At 46.1% G+C, this 15,621-nt stretch overlaps 1 protein-coding gene across 1 annotated transcript; it reads right to left on the bottom strand.

The window, feature by feature from the left end:
- Positions 1–2,158: 2,158 nt before the first annotated feature.
- On the bottom strand, positions 2,159–15,621 carry LOC144179897 (uncharacterized). Its single transcript, XM_077708321.1, has 4 exons — positions 15,406–15,621; positions 12,821–13,305; positions 12,451–12,682; positions 2,159–3,214 (listed from the first exon to the last, which is right to left on the bottom strand). The coding sequence occupies exons 1-4, from the start codon at positions 15,485–15,487 to the stop codon at positions 2,724–2,726; spliced, it is 1,290 nt and encodes a 429-aa protein (XP_077564447.1). The 5' UTR covers positions 15,488–15,621; the 3' UTR covers positions 2,159–2,723.

The raw sequence follows: 15,621 nt of genomic DNA, 5'->3' as shown, positions 1-15,621 counted from the left end.
TTGTGAGCTCTACAATGATTTGAAAGGAATATGTTAGGAAACAAATGATTGATAGAATAGGTTAAGAGTAATCATAACTGATGAAGCAGCACCCACTCTGCTGCTTCGGGGGGGCCCTGAGTGCTTGCAGTGACTGCAGCCAATTGTTCCACACCGGCAAACAGTCCTTCCCCCCTACAGTGCTGCCCTCTGGTGCCCGCAGAGAAGTGCCTGTTGCTGACCGTGTGTCCCTCTTGATTTTCTGCCAGAAACGCTTAGGTGCCTGACGGCCCGCCGGCTTGAGCTCCTCCATGAACTGCTTGTTGGTCCTTCTGATGCTGGTCTGCACCATGGCTGCTGCTGAGCGTTTGCAGTCCAAGGACTCCCATGCTCTCTCAGCAGCCTCGGGGTTCCCAGCTTTGTTCAGGCGTCGATGGAGGCTTCCTTTGCTGTACTGCAGCAGCCACCTCAGCATTCTACCACGCCTTCGGGCGGTGTGGCCGTGCTTTCAAAGGCAACTGCTTGCGCCACCATAGTTGATGTCATCGCGATACGACTTTTAACACCAAAGACACCACCAACCAAAGAGGAACGCGTTACCACAGAATGCCAAGATCATATGAATACGTAATAATGCTAAAAGAATGCATCAGTATAAAATTCTGAGAGAGCCATAGCTTAGGTTTTGTTTCTTGTTTCTCAGCAGCTATAAGCCAAAGCCCATAATCTTGCACTTAACGCCTATAAAGGTTCCATCCCAGAGTTTTTCAATATATACAGTCGAGAAACTCCGCTTCAGAATCCGCGCCGCGCGTGCACCGCTGCTCCGTTGAAGCTGAGGGGCAGGTGTACTGGCGCGCCTTGAAGATAAGTTGGCTTCGGTTGTCCATATCTCATGCAGTGTCAATCCTACAGTTTCCCTTCCCCTTTTACAGTATATTGTTATGCGCAGCTGGTGTATTGACATCATATAGTTCGTGTTTCCTTTCAACAAAAAGTACAATAGACTCTCGATAAACGGAACTTCAAGGGCCCGAAAAAATTAGTTTAACAGGAGCTCCATTTATTAGGACAGGTGTGAAAGTGCATATTTTTGTGCATATACACACTATTAATTCCATTTTATGGAACTCTAAGCACTAGAAGGTGAATGTAGCTAATAGTTCTTCAGAAAGCAAGAAAACTACAAGAGGGTTAGGCACAGCATTCAAAAAGTTGATTTCGCAAGAATTTGTCGCTGTGCACTACAAAATGCATCATTTTTTGTTTGAGTCCTTGCAACTGCATTTTCACGGAAGCTAGAGGCCTCAACTTTATGGGTGCTTACGAGCCACCGAATTTAGAAAACGGTAACGCTGTAATGAAGCATGAATAGCACCATGAAGGCATGAACGAGGCGGCAGTAGCTGAGCCCTGTAACCTCGGCGTCTTGAATAGAAACTGAACGACTGGAACAAGAAGTGCGATGTCATATTCGTTGCGCTAACACGGCTGACCACTAACGAGACAAGGCTTATAGGCAAAAAAAAAAAAAACATTGTGGAAGAAAAACTAAAACAAGAAAGAAACAGCCAGAACCGTAAAAAAATCTGATTCTCATGCAAATGGGTTTCACAAAAAGTTTCATTTCTGATACCGTTTACACAGTGACTCGAAAATTTTAGTTCCGATTACCAAGAGTTTTTTTTACGTTATATGAATACGAAACCAACCAACTCACAGGCTACTGTTCCGTTTATCGAGATTCGACTGTAGTTGCGAGTTAGCACTCGTCCAGTTGCCTTCTCCTTTGTCTTTCGTCTGTGCGCGCTGCTAGTCAGCATGAAGACTACAACTTGTGGCTACTCACGTTTTTGAATAAGTAATCGCAGATTAAATTATAAGGATCAATTAGAAACATTGGGAAATTGAAGAAACACATGGACATTCACTGATGCCAACTGACCACTTAAGTTTACTACTACTGTTAAGCAAATATATAAAAAAACGAAAACAAACCATACAGCAAAATTCTGCAAGGAAACCTGACTTGTCCTGCCAGTGTTTGGTACCATTATTAAACAGTATTGACCCCTCCCTTTTCTTTCTTTTTCCATTATAGTTTGCACTGTTCATTCAATGCATTTTCTCAACAGTGGAAACAAACTTCATCAGGCAGTAGGCGCCAGTTTATGTCTCTCTGAATGCCTGTCAGTTTGTGTCACTCTCTGAATGTTTCCAGCTGACCTATCTCTAGAAAAAGCACAAACGACGAGCACTCGACATCAACTGCTGTTTATCGACAAAAGGCACCACTGCAGCACGAAATTACATGCAACATATGCAAACTGTGCATGCTTGCATGCATATGAATGGTGACACATTATGATTCTAAGTTCCTAAAAATCGGTGTGTCTTCTTGCTTCAGTCAAGCTACAAAGCCATAGCACGCATTCAAATAAGTGCTCGTGAAGAGTTGCCGGTGACTGACACAGGATGCCACCGTCTGCTACCCGTCCCACCGACGACCAAAAATCAAATTTCCCCCAGCAGCGAGGAACAATCATCACCTGGCTGGGGAGGCACCGACGCGATGACAAACGTGGAAATTGTCCCTCGAAGTGAAGGTTCAATGTACAAAAAACAGGCTCTCTGAGTCCCCCACCCCTTGGCATGCATGCAACTGCTTTGTAACAACTGCCAAAGGGGGGCTTATTCCCTTGTGATCACGTTTAGCACGCACCCATTCTCCTCATGTTGCCCTACTAAGGGTGGTTGTGCTCCTTCTCCTCGTGTGTCTTCTGCTGGAGAAGACCAGTGAAGGCCTCAGGGCAGAAGCAGCACCAGAAGGGCCTCTCCCCCACGTGGCTGCGGACATGCCTAGCCAGGGTGCCCCTCTGGGTGAAGGTCATGGGGCACAGGTGGCAGCGGAAGGGGCGCTCGCCCGTGTGGATGCGCAGGTGGGTGACCAGGGTGCTCCTCTCCGCGAAGGCCTTGCCACAGTGGAAGCACTGGAAGGGGCGCTCGCCTGTGTGGATGCGCAAGTGGGCAACCAGGGTTCTCTTCTCCGCAAACGCCTTGTCACAGTGGCTGCACTGGAAGGGGCGCTCGCCTGTGTGGATGCGCTGGTGGGCCTTCAGTTTGCTCGGGTACACTGTCGTGAAGCTGCACTGCCTGCAGTGCAGCAGCCCACGGCTCGGCTGGGGTCGATGCTGCCGGCTACAGCCATCCACAGAGGGGAAAGAGACGCTACAACCTGCATCGAAAAGAAAGAGGGGAAAAAACTGAGAGCCATTGCACTGATGAACACAGTGGCAGTGTGCCAAGACAAAAGGAAAGAACCAGCACGGAAGGAGAAGCAGCGTGTCCGTTGGTGTCAGGTGAGCCTCTCTGCGCAGATATGATGCACCTACGCATTGCTTTGCAACGCAGACTAGTCCTCCTCCACCTCACTGGCTTCACCCAGGAGGGTTTCCGACTTGGCGGTTAAGGCTTGTTGAGAAACAGCACCCACATACACACACACAAAAATGCCCATCCAATCCATACGCATGGGCGCCAGCGAAGCTGTAACATATGCCGCTGGTATGTGCTCGCATGCCACTCTTTTGGTCCATAAAAGCCTTTCTCATTATACATTGCATGGTTCTAGTATTTCCTTTCGCTCCCATTCCCGCCCGTTGCATCCCCGTTGTAACCTGCCTGCTGCTCAGAAGTACACGATACGTGGCCTTCCCATTTCAAAGTAGCGTGTAGCTAGTCCTCGCCAGTGCCACACTGAGGTTGCTCATTCCAAACCACCAGAATCGCTTGATCGGTATTTCACTCTGTCCCTAGCTGTGAGAGCCCTCTGCTAAAAGAGCGATAAGACCAGCCAAACTCCCTCCCCTTATTATATTTCCTTTACAACGTGTTTGTTTCATGCATGCTTATCGAGTTTTGCTGTGGTAGTTTTCTGCGTACACAGGACTGCAGAATTTTCCTTTCAGCTAGCTACATAACGCTCCACTTTAAAACTTTCCTTTGACACTGCTCTTTGTGCTGAAAGCTGTTAAGTTTGTGCCTCCACAAAAATTTTTTAAATTCTGCAAGCTTTCTGGCCACACTTCTGCTGTTCCAAACTGCACCCCCCACACCCAATCTGCCGGGCCCTTCTTAAGAAAGTTCTTGTCACCTCATTGTGGCTGAACTGCCTCAGCCTCTATGCCTAACTTTTGCGTACAACCATCCTGTCAAGAAACACTACACAAAAAAGCAGTTAGAAAGACAAAGAAAAAAACAGCTAACGGCATAACTAAAAAAACTGTCTGCTATACTCGTCTGGGCCCCTCGGCATGTTGATCAGGTTTTACTTGCTGGAACTGCATGAATCAGCGGAACGGCCGCAATGATGTTCCCCAGAGATCGATCGTTGCGAGCTCGTTGTTAAAATGCGTTCACATCAGTTTTAAAAGATGACAGTCATTCTTGGGCTTCTTAAACACTAACATTTCAGTCTGCATGCCTGTCTGTCTGTGGTTCAGCCGTCCAGCCAAAACATAAACGAATTCTTGAACTGTTTACATCCTTCGTACTTGTCAACATTGTTCAGAAAAAAAAAAAAAAAAGAACCTCACACATATTTAAAGTAAAACATCAATACATAACTGACACTACCACTATTCTTTAACTGAAAATAGATGTGGCTACTTCTTGCGTTGAAAACAATATTTTAACCAGTCTCCGTGGACGCCATGTGAGGCGGTACAGTGTAGTGAAATTTCAGAATGGCAAAACATTATTTGTATGCATAGTACTGTCCACCACGAGGACTGTGAGAGCTTTTTCAGAGCTGAGGAGTCAGCTAGAAGCAATAAAAAATGAACCATATCTCTATGATCGAAAAAAAAATGTTGCCAACTTTTGCCGCACCAGCAAGCTGTTTCCTTGGCATAACTGACAGGCTCAATGCTGCTACAGTAAATATTATTTATTTGCACTTGGGCGGACACTGCGGGGCCTACGAATGAAAATTGTGTCCTAAATTTGCGTTTAAAAAATGAACCAGATAAAGTTTCGTCCATGGCAGTCATAGCAGGAATCAGAAATAATGAAGCTGCTGACTACCCAATGAACTGAAGGCACAAACTAGAAAATTAGTTTGAGCAAATTAAATTACTAAAGTTGATGTAAATTTGCCTGTGTCCTACTTGTGGCTGCACTGTTAAGTTTATTCCATTCAATCAAATATTTGGCTGTATAGCAAATGTCTGGTGTCTGAAGCCATATGTACTGAGCAGCACGAGAGAACACGCTATACACTGAACACGCCGGCCTCACCAACTGCTACAACGACAACCTACTAGTTTGCGGTGTATTATGATGCTACGCCAGCCTTTAAAATTTTTACATTTTTCTTGCTTCTTATTATATTGGCTCTTTAGTGCGCCAGAATTATTTACCACAAGAGGTCAAAAATCATGCATTGTCATGGCCAAGATTTCACACAACATAGCTAACAATACCGCTAAAAAAAACGTGAAAAATCTCGCGGGATGCATAGAAATTTTTGAGAATACGCTGATATACAAGACATGCCACGGAAGTTTACTTTTGCCAAGGAAACAAACCCTAGCGAGTAGTGACTACCTGGATGTATAAATCCAGTTTTCGGTATCCATAATTAAATGTCATGACCCCTCCCCTCCTTGGAATTTTTATTATAGTTTGCGCTCATTCCACAAACTTCATCAGGTCAAATTATGCCTGTTGAGTTCCCTCCGTCTCTTAATGTTTCTATACTTTGGTACAACAATTTGCGTTTAACAAATAGACCAGATAAATTTTCGTCCACGGCAGTCATACCAGGAATCAGAAATCATGAAGCTGCTGTCTACCCAATTAACAGAAGGTGCAAACTAGAAAAATAATTTAACTTTCTTAATTAATTTGACTTTCTGAATTAACTTAATGGCAACGGAAGTTGCCACTGTGCCTCATCATCGCAGCCGGATGTTACTCTGCGGGGCACAAGTACTCCGTTACTGGGATTATTTTGAACATGGCACAAGCCGCTTCCGTGATTTTTTGCACTCAATATGCTTATAAATTACTGCAGAGACGACAAATAACCTACATGAGAAAAGACAGACAATATCACGCATTTATAGCAATCTTTTCAAGACGCGCACGCCCAGTTGACATCCGTGTCCGTCGCGTAGGCGGTGTGATACGGCACATGAGCTATTGCTTTTCTTAAAGGAGCCATGAAGAGAAAACACAAGTTTGGTTCATTCAAAAGATTGTCTCGTTAGAATCATACTGACACCACTTTTAACGTAAACTTCGCTCAAATAAGCTACATAATTAGCAAAAACAGGAATGGTCATGCGACCCACCAGCTCATTTCCCGCAACAGAACCTATGTCGTCACATGAGCTAAGCTCTGCGATTGGCGGAGGCTGGCAGAAGCAGACGCAAATTAGGTAGAACTTACAAACTAGACGAACGAGCGATTTGCGCTTAAATTTAGGGCACATTCTTTACAAAGCAATAAGAATGATGGGACAAACAGTGGAAGTTACGAAAGCACATGTAAACATAGAAGTACTGATGCGTTCTGCTGTTCGTACTGCGCACAGCATGCTTGGTTTCGCTGCACAGCACTACGGGGCTTGGGGTTGTCTCAATCAATCAATCAATCAATCAATCTGTTTATTTGGCATCTACACACTTACAGATGCCGGGAGCACGGACAAAAAGCCAATAAAGTGGCTTGACGGGGTCCGTGCCCCTTAATGTACAGGTCAAGTAAAAGTGCACATTCAAATTGTAGCACAAGCTGCGCATGCATAAAATTCGCGTTTATACAATAAAATCAGCTAGCAACAACACCGCAGCACCACCGCATTTAGCGGTATAAAACGCAAACACAAATACACCCGCCCAAGATTACGCTAATACTGACAACCTGCAGGGTAGAAAAACAAAATGATAAGACATGACACCTAAGGAATCGAAAAATACTGACATCACGTAGTTCGAAATACAGAAAAATACAGACAAATATGTAGGAAGACCGAAAGGGAACAAAAATTACAAATCACAGGTTATATTCCGAGTTTAGCAACGTAGGCAAAGTATAACACAGCAGCTGTTTGCCATAATTTGTTCTCGGGATGGGAACAAGCCATGGTTCTGCATGACGTGTATTATGGCTGTGACTGCGGGGTGTTAAGTTTGCAATATGTAAAAAAGAAGAACTGCATCTTTTTCTTTCTTTGTGATACCGTTTAGTTAGTGTTTCATTATATAAATGCGTAACGGGACTGATATTCATAGTTTCAAAGAGTGGTCCTGTGTGCGCATCATACGTCGAGTTCGCTACTGCTCGCACAGCTTTCTTCTGTATTAAATGGAGTTTGCTAATGTTGGCATTTGTTGTGTTGCCCCACACAAGTAAGCAGTAATTGAGGTGGGAGAAAAAAAGAGAGTTGTAAATCAAAAGCTTGATTTTTTGGGGTAAGAAAAAACGCAACTTGGTAAGAATCCCAGCAGAACGCGAAAGTTTACCTACTACATTTTCAACGTGTTTGTTCCAGGTCATGGTCTCTTCAAAGTAAACACCGAGACTTTTAAAGTGGGACACAGTACTCACAGCAGATGCTCCGATGTGCAGGCAACCATCAATATAGGCTTGCGAATTTTTTGGCCTAAATAGCACGGCTTTAGTTTTTGTGGTGTTAATTTGTAACGCATTGATTGTGCTCCAGGCGTTTAGCGTTGCCAGCACATCGTTGGAATCACGCAACAATCGTGCAGGTGAATAATGTAGTGTCATCCGCGTAAATAACGAATTTTGCAGAGGTGGAAATATTCACAATGTCATTTATGTAGAGTATGAACAGTAATGGTCCAAGGATGCTTCCTTGGGGTACTCCTGAATTTAGAGGTTTACTAGCAGATATTTTATTATCAATAACAACAATCTGGCTCCGAAACTGCAGATAGCTTCGTAGCAGATCTAAGAATACACCCCTGAAACCATAATATTCAAGTTTTGTGAGCAGAGTTACATGGTTAATCCGGTCGAAAGCTTTTGAGAAGTCTACAAACACCGCTAGCGTTAGCAGCTTATTTTCAAACGACGTTAAAATTAACTCTTTTTGTGCCAGTAGCGCTGATTCCGTCGAAGACCCTTTCTTAAAACCAAATTGGGAATCGGTAATTATACTATGTTTTTCGCAGAATGTGGTCATTCTTCCTGTGATTATTTTTTCAAGGCCTTTAGAAAACACGGGTAGGACGGATATGGGCCTGTAATTAGATAACTCGTTTTTATCGCCGCCTTTAAATATCACGCTAACTTTAGCCATTTTCATACGGTCTGGAAAAACGCCGTTTGAAAGAGCAAGATTGTACACATGTGCAAGGGCAGGGCTGATTATGTCAAGCGTGTACTTCACGGGTCGTATTTGCATGTCATCGTAATCACATGACCTGCTATTGCGCAACGTACAAAATACGGAACAGATTTCAGCGCTACTTGTAGGTGTTAAGAATGCACTTTTGCAATTTCTAGCTGCCATATATTCGACGATATGAGGGTTATGAGTACTGTTTACAATGTTGACAAAGTAATTATTAAACTCATCCGCTAGCTGCGTTCCACAGGTTGGTTTACCATTTAGCATTAGTTCTGTGCTTCGCGTGAATTCTTTTTCCCTGCCAAGTAGGGAGTTTAGTTTTTGCCATAAAACATCCGTTCGTTTCATTGCCTCCTCGTTAAAGATGTTGAAAAGGTAGTTTCGTTTAGCCTGTCTAAGACAGTTTGTGACCTTATTTCGAAAAGCCTTAAATGCCACAAGATCAGCGGGGTTTCTAGTTTTTAGGAAACGCCTATAAAGAGAATCTTTCTCTCTTATAAGCTGCAAGGATTCGGGCGTAATCCATGGCTTTCTTGATTTTCTGGATCGCAAACGCTTGCGTGGGAAGTGTTTTTTATAGACCAATATAAATTGTGTCAGAAAGGCTTCGTAGGCAATATCCGGATCGTTTGCCGCATATACGTCCTGCCAGCTTATCGTAGCTAGTTCGTTACGAAAAAGGTCTAAAGTAACTGCATTGATATCTTGGAATGTTGGGCCGGGGCTTCGTCGAGGGTGTTTCGTTTCAGTAGTGTCTGTCATCAGAAAGATAGGTAAATGGTCACTGATATTTATACCAATGGTACCAGACTCAATATTGGGGTCTTCAACGTTTGTAACGAAAACATCAATTAGTGATGCAGAATCGGGTTGAATACGAGTAGGCACAGTGACAGTGTTTACAAATGCATTCGATGTCAATATTGTTGCAAATTCACGCTGTGCTGATGTCGGAGCTAACATATTGATATTTATATCACCACCCAAAACAAGTTTTAGACGGTTTTCGTTTATCCACCCTAAAAACGCATCGATAAATGATAGGAAGGCACACATGTTCCCTCCTGGTGGCCGGTATAAAACTGAAAAAACAAGTTTTCCGCTTAGCATTGTCAGAATCTCAAAGTCATCAGTAATCACACTGAAATCGTCGATGACTTGGCAGCTAAAATTATTTTTTGCCATAAGTAATACGCCTCCCCCTCTTTTAGTCGTGCGGTTTAGGTAGTAAGTATTGTATCCGGTCATTTTAAATATATTCTGCGTTTGCTGATACCACGTTTCGGTCAGCATGACGACATCGAATACGAAGTTAAAGCTCAGAAGTAGAGCATGCAGGCTATCAGCTTTATTGCAAGCTGACTGAGTATTTACGTGAAAAAAAGATAGGCGATGTTTTTTAGCTAAATATACATTGGTAACGTCACTAGTACTCAGCTGAGAGTAAGCCATCTCGGCTTACGAAATGATTCGATGCGCGCCTGCTTACACATCAGGCTATTGAATTTTCTCTAGGTCCTGCTGGCAGGTTATGCGCAGTGTCCGAGATGTGTCTGTCTTGCGGGCAAAGATTTTGCCGTCCTTTGTCCAGGCGTACTTCCAGTTTCGTTCCTTCTTTCGCGCGACAGCTTGCCCGAGCAGTTTTTTAAGAGTAGGACACAAATGCTCATTGACGAACACCGGTAAGGGTTCAGAGAAACCAAAACTGGACGCGCAGACCCGTTTCGTGCGTGCCTTCTCAATTACAGCGTCTCGCTTTGCACGTGAATGAAACTGCACAACCACATTCGGGCAACCCTGATCTTTCCTTGGTACACGATGGCACACATCGACGTCAGTTTCAGAGATCCGTTCATCGATAGCATCGCCGAGCATCCTTAGCATAGCTGGAAGATTTTCCTTGTCAACGGCCGGGAGTCCTTTGATCTCAATGTTCCTACTTCGCGAGTACTGCTCAAGGCTGGTCGTACGTTGCTCGGAGGATATCACAACTTCATTCAGCCTTTTGCATTCTGCTGCTAGATGCAAGTTCTCTTTTTTCAGCGCTGCGTTCTCTTTCTCGATTTTCGCGGAGCGCTTAGCCATTGCGTCAAACTGAGTGCTGAAGAAGTCAATAGAATTCTTTAGTTCTTTGAATTCCCTCCTCAATTCTTTCTCCATCTCTGTCCGCATGTCTCTCATTTCCTGCCTCAAGTCCTTCAAGAATTTAGCAATTTCATGGGGCATCTCGTATTGCGACATAATACAACCACAGTTTGGCAGCAGCGGAACAAAAAGCAATACGCCAGGCGGAAAAAACACGACACAAACCTGTGTTTCAAAAGCGTGACGATTAGGGCAGTGTACTGCGGTGGCCGCTGCTGCCAAATGAAGCCCGGAAGATCACCGCAGATGCTTTTACGGTGGGGGTCCCGCCGGTCATCGATGCGCAGATTCCTCTGCGCAGGCGTCACCTCGCTGGCAACGTCAGCAGGCCAATATGGTGCTCCACACAAGGCGAAGCACTTCACAGCAAACAGGCCAAGCGAGCGGCTGCGATTGGTTCCGAGGGGCGACGAGGCAAAGCTGGTCCGGCGGAGAACGCCAAAGGCCCAGCACCACCGTAGAGCAGGATCTGTGTTTCAAAAGCGTGACGATTAGGGCAGTGTACTGCGGTGGCCGCTGCTGCCAAAAAAGACGACACTGGCCGATTGACGCAAACAGCGGTGTCTTACGGGACCCCATTTGTCGAGCGAGCACTGTTTCAGGGAACGAATATTTTCTCCCAGAGCAAAAACAAGCCAGATTTAAATGCGGGCAAAAACAAACCAAACGCTTGTCACGGTATAGTGGCGCCATCTAGGTTACGGAACGTAAAGAAACGCGGGAACAAACCAACATCGCTGTACAGGGTGGAGACAACCTTTGAACAGCCCCGTGCCGCCGCAATTGGGTCAACGGGCTCAACGCGTTATTCTTTTCGTTTCCCACGAGACCTAGCAACGCGAAACAGACAATATGATTCATACTTGTTCAGTAAACCGCGTTGCGGCGATAATTTTAGCGCGGTTTTGACACAATGACTTGCTTCGGCGGCGAGCGAGCAACCGAAAATGGCGGCGCCAGCGTATACGTGTCTCTACCCTGTACGGCGGATGCGTGAATGAAGGTACTCTGGGCTGCAGAGCGGTCGGTTTCAGTGATGTCACTTGGGACCACGAAAACGCACGATTGAGCGGGAAAATCAAAATTTTAACCTAAATTGTTTAATTTCTCAGTGAATAAAGCACCGTTTGTATCCGGACAAGCGCTGGGGGCACTATAAAAGACGAAATCTTTCGAATAAAACCAACTTGCATTTTCTCTTCATGGCTCCTTTAAAGGAGTACTGACACGAAATTTTCATGTTAAGTTTTTGCTGCGATATGGGTGCCTACGAGCCCGCTAATCATGACATGGCACCTTAGACGGTTGTGAGCAGCGCAAATAAATATTTGCAGACTCATTTATTTGTGTTTCGGTTTTGACTAAATGAACACCGAAGCAGCCGCGATGACAGGAGAGCGCTCTTGACCTCACCATTCTCGTCGCATTACTGGCAGGTTGGATGCGCAAGTGCTCGCATGCATATACCAACCGTGGTCTCGACCATCTCCATGCACCGGGCAGCATAACGTCAGCCCCAAAATCGTGACGTGTACAAACGGTAGAACAGCATGCGCCAACCTCAGCCAGCACGTTAGCCACGACACAGGGCCCCTCATGTCGGCAGTTTGGGGCCAGGAGCTTTCTCGTGTGCACAAAGATTAAAATGGATTTAAAATATGTTGTACTGGACAGTAACTGTTAAGACTTGCTGGGAGGTGCCTCCAAATACAAAGAAAGCTTTTTACATAGTTATCCCAGCTTTGAAATTCCGTGTCAGCACTCCTTTAACTTGTTCTTGAGTATAGCTGCCCCATAAAAATATCTGTGCAAAGAGCATACGAAACAAGAACTGGATGTCAACTGCCGTTTACTCATAGAAAGCACCAACACGGTGAGAAATTACGAGTGACATAGGCATTAACTTATATGGATATAATTCGTGACCCATCACTCTTTCCACCTTGTTGGTTGTGTCTTTCTGCACAGCAGTAGAACGGGTTCAAGTAGGCACTCAGCACTAATGGGCCAGCCCCCTTCACGAGATGCTTGTGAAGGACACAGGATGCCACTGTCTGCCACAGTTCCCACCCACAGTCACACTTCCACACTAGCATGGGGCAATGGTCACTTGTTCGGTGAGGCGACGATCTGATGACAAACATGGAAATCTTCGCCCACAGGGAGCTCTCTCCCTAAGCTCCCCACCGCTTGGCGTGCTACACAACCCTTCTCCGTAACGATTCACATGAAGGGGCTTGCTCCCCTCGGGCCTCGTAGGAGCGAACGTCTGGGCAAACACACGGCTGGGGCCTTCCCCTCGTGCTGCATTACTCTCGGTGGTTGTGCTCCTTCTCCTCGTGTGTCTTCTGCTGGAGGCGACAAGGGAATGCCTCGGGGCAGAACTGGCAGCGGAAGGGCCCCTCCCTCGTGTGGCTGCGCACATGCCTAGCCAGGTTGGTCATCTTGGTACAAGCCATGGGGCACAGGTGGCAGCGGTAGGGGCGCTCGCCCGTGTGGACGCGCAGGTGGGCGACCAGGGTGCCCTTCTCTTTGAAGGCCTTGCCACAGTGGCTGCACTGGTGGGGACGCTCGCCTGTGTGGACGCGCAGGTGGGCGACCAGGTGGCTTTTCCGCACGAAGGCCTTGCTGCATTGGCTGCACTGGAAGGGGCGCTCGCCCGTGTGCGAGCGGCGGTGAATTTTCATATGGCTCTGGAATGGCGTCTTGAATCTGCACTGCTCACACTGGAGCAGCCGACAGCTCGGCTGGGGGCCATGCTGATCCCTGTGGCCTTCCAAGGAGAGAGAAGAGGGGCCTGCAACAGGAGGAGAGAAGCAGTGAGAGCCTTGCCTTTTCGAATGGGGTAGCAGTGCATAGATGGTAGGGGAGAAAAACTGGCGCAAAATAGGAGAGCGAGTCTCTGTTGGTGCCAGGCAAGCTGCTCTGCCAAGGCCTAGCATGCATGGGCGTTGTCTATCAGTGCAGATGAGCTGCCGCCTTTCAAGCTGGCTTGGCAGTCTTTCACTCAGGATGCTTTGAAAATTTCGGAATCGCGGTTTGTACATGGACACACCTTGCACTCGTATCAAATCTCTTCTGATGTCACTCTTTGTGCTCAAAGCTGTTACGTTCATGCCTACTTAAAAATTCTACGCGTTTTCTTGCCACACCACTGGTGTCCCGAAAAGCATCCGTCACCAAGGAGACACTCAATTCAACAGGCGCTTTCTAAGCAAGCTCATGTCAGCTCATACAGCTGTTCCTGCCTCAGCCTCTACCACGGAGCAATAATAATATAGTAGGTGAAACGAGGCTTTCTAGCACGGCCAGATAATGTCACAAGTGCTCGTAATAGGTTAAGCTAGCGGCTTCTGCCACAGGTGAAGAAACTGCGTGGCCGCAGCTTTCGGCATTGCACTTCACAGCCACAGAAAGAAGTGTGGCTGCTCTAATTTCGTACATCAGGTGCCGCCATCCTCTCCTTCACCATTGTGGCGATGAAGCTTTGGAGTCCGCCTTGGTTTTCATTGTAACATTATCTTGTCGCTCACCCGGGCTTATCATTATGGGCCGTTTTACCTCCCATATATTCTTGCTCCGTGGCCTCTACGCCTGCCTTCTACATACAAGCAGCCCGTCAAACAAGACCAAAAAAGTTTGGAAGACTCGGGAACAACAGTGTGTGACATAACTGAGCATGGCTGCTCTACTAGTTTCACTGTACCGAGAATCTTGCCAGTGTTCACCAAGTTCGGTGTAGGTAACACACCCACTCATCTGGTTATCCGACAGCCTGAGATGACAGCGAGTAGCAGGAGGGAAAAAAAGCTGTCACCTCCCTGTGCACTGCTTCTCAGCTTCAAAGCATGCGGTAAGACGAAGTTAAAACACTCATGTTTGCACCGTTATGACAATGGCGGTTTCATTTCTGACACAAACTTTTTGAACCTGAAAAATGAATACGACATTCATTCTGTTACAGGTTGTCTGCAATTTTCAAACATAACACGGCAAGTAGGGAAGTCGGCCTGCTGACATGACCAAAGAAAGTCGACCCACAATCGCATTTAAGAGCAGCCCGCATAAACCTGTCACCGTACACCACCTGACATATCAATATGGTGATCTTTTACTTTCGTGTGGCTCCTAGTAATGAGGAATAATTACAGACATACACTTTTAAAAAGGCCATGCACCTTTCTTTACACATGGCTTAGAAGTAGCACGAGGACAAATTTTCTTGCAAAAGAGAGAACTTTCAACAGTGCACAATCTTCCCAGTGAAGTAAGTGTCGCATCTTTGTCCTTTGTGTCATTTTTCAACTAGCCCAATCCACTATAAACTCCAATGTGTGTATTTTTCCAGTTTTGTGTGCACATCAATGCATGCTTGGCAGGCGCCAAGCATGACAGCTCATATTTCCATAAACCACAACTGTGTGAGACTGCAGATTTACCAAAAAAGTGTGAAGGTTGTTTGAATACTGGAAGGTGTATTAACCAACAAATATATTTCTTCAGGAGTGCTCACTTCAGGTACTGTACATTTCCCCATAATGCAACGGCACAGCTCGGATGTTTTTGGAGAAGCTAGCTTGCTGAAGTTCAGTACAGTTAAATGCATTTGAAATTGCATTTGTAACGAAGAGCAAACATAGCATGAAGATATGGAGGTGGAATTGGAAGATTTGAGTTATCTTTTAAAGGGGCCATGAAGACAAAATGGAAGTTTGGCTCATTTGATACTTGCTTTGTCAGAATAACACGGACACCACTTCTAATGCCGACTCTCTCGTATAAAACAAACAAACTTGTATTTTGTATTCATGGCCCTTCTAAATGGGGGGTGGTACAACTAAGCTGGGCCCTGCCCCTGCTGTACTACTGGTGGTGGCAGTGCGCTTCCTGCTCGTACGTCGACTGTAGGGGCCGGCGTGCCAAGGCTGTGCGGCAGAAGAGTCAACAGAAGGAACGCCTGGCCGTGTGGCTGTGCACATGGCCGGCGAGCGTGGTCTTCAGGGCGAAGGCCGCGGGGCACAGGTGGCAGCGGAAGGGCCTTTCTCCCGTGTGGACGCGCAGGTGGCTGACCAGGTGGTCCTTCCGCATGAAGGCCTTTTCGCAGTGGCTGCAC

This window comes from Haemaphysalis longicornis, unplaced genomic scaffold, assembly GCF_048455015.1.
Source record: "Haemaphysalis longicornis isolate Haplotype H1 unplaced genomic scaffold, Haemaphysalis longicornis Haplotype H1 scaffold_4, whole genome shotgun sequence".
Classification (NCBI taxonomy): Eukaryota; Metazoa; Arthropoda; class Arachnida; order Ixodida; family Ixodidae; genus Haemaphysalis; species Haemaphysalis longicornis.
The sequence above is the reverse complement of the archived record's forward strand: the minus strand, read 5'-3'. Positions and strand labels throughout refer to the sequence as shown.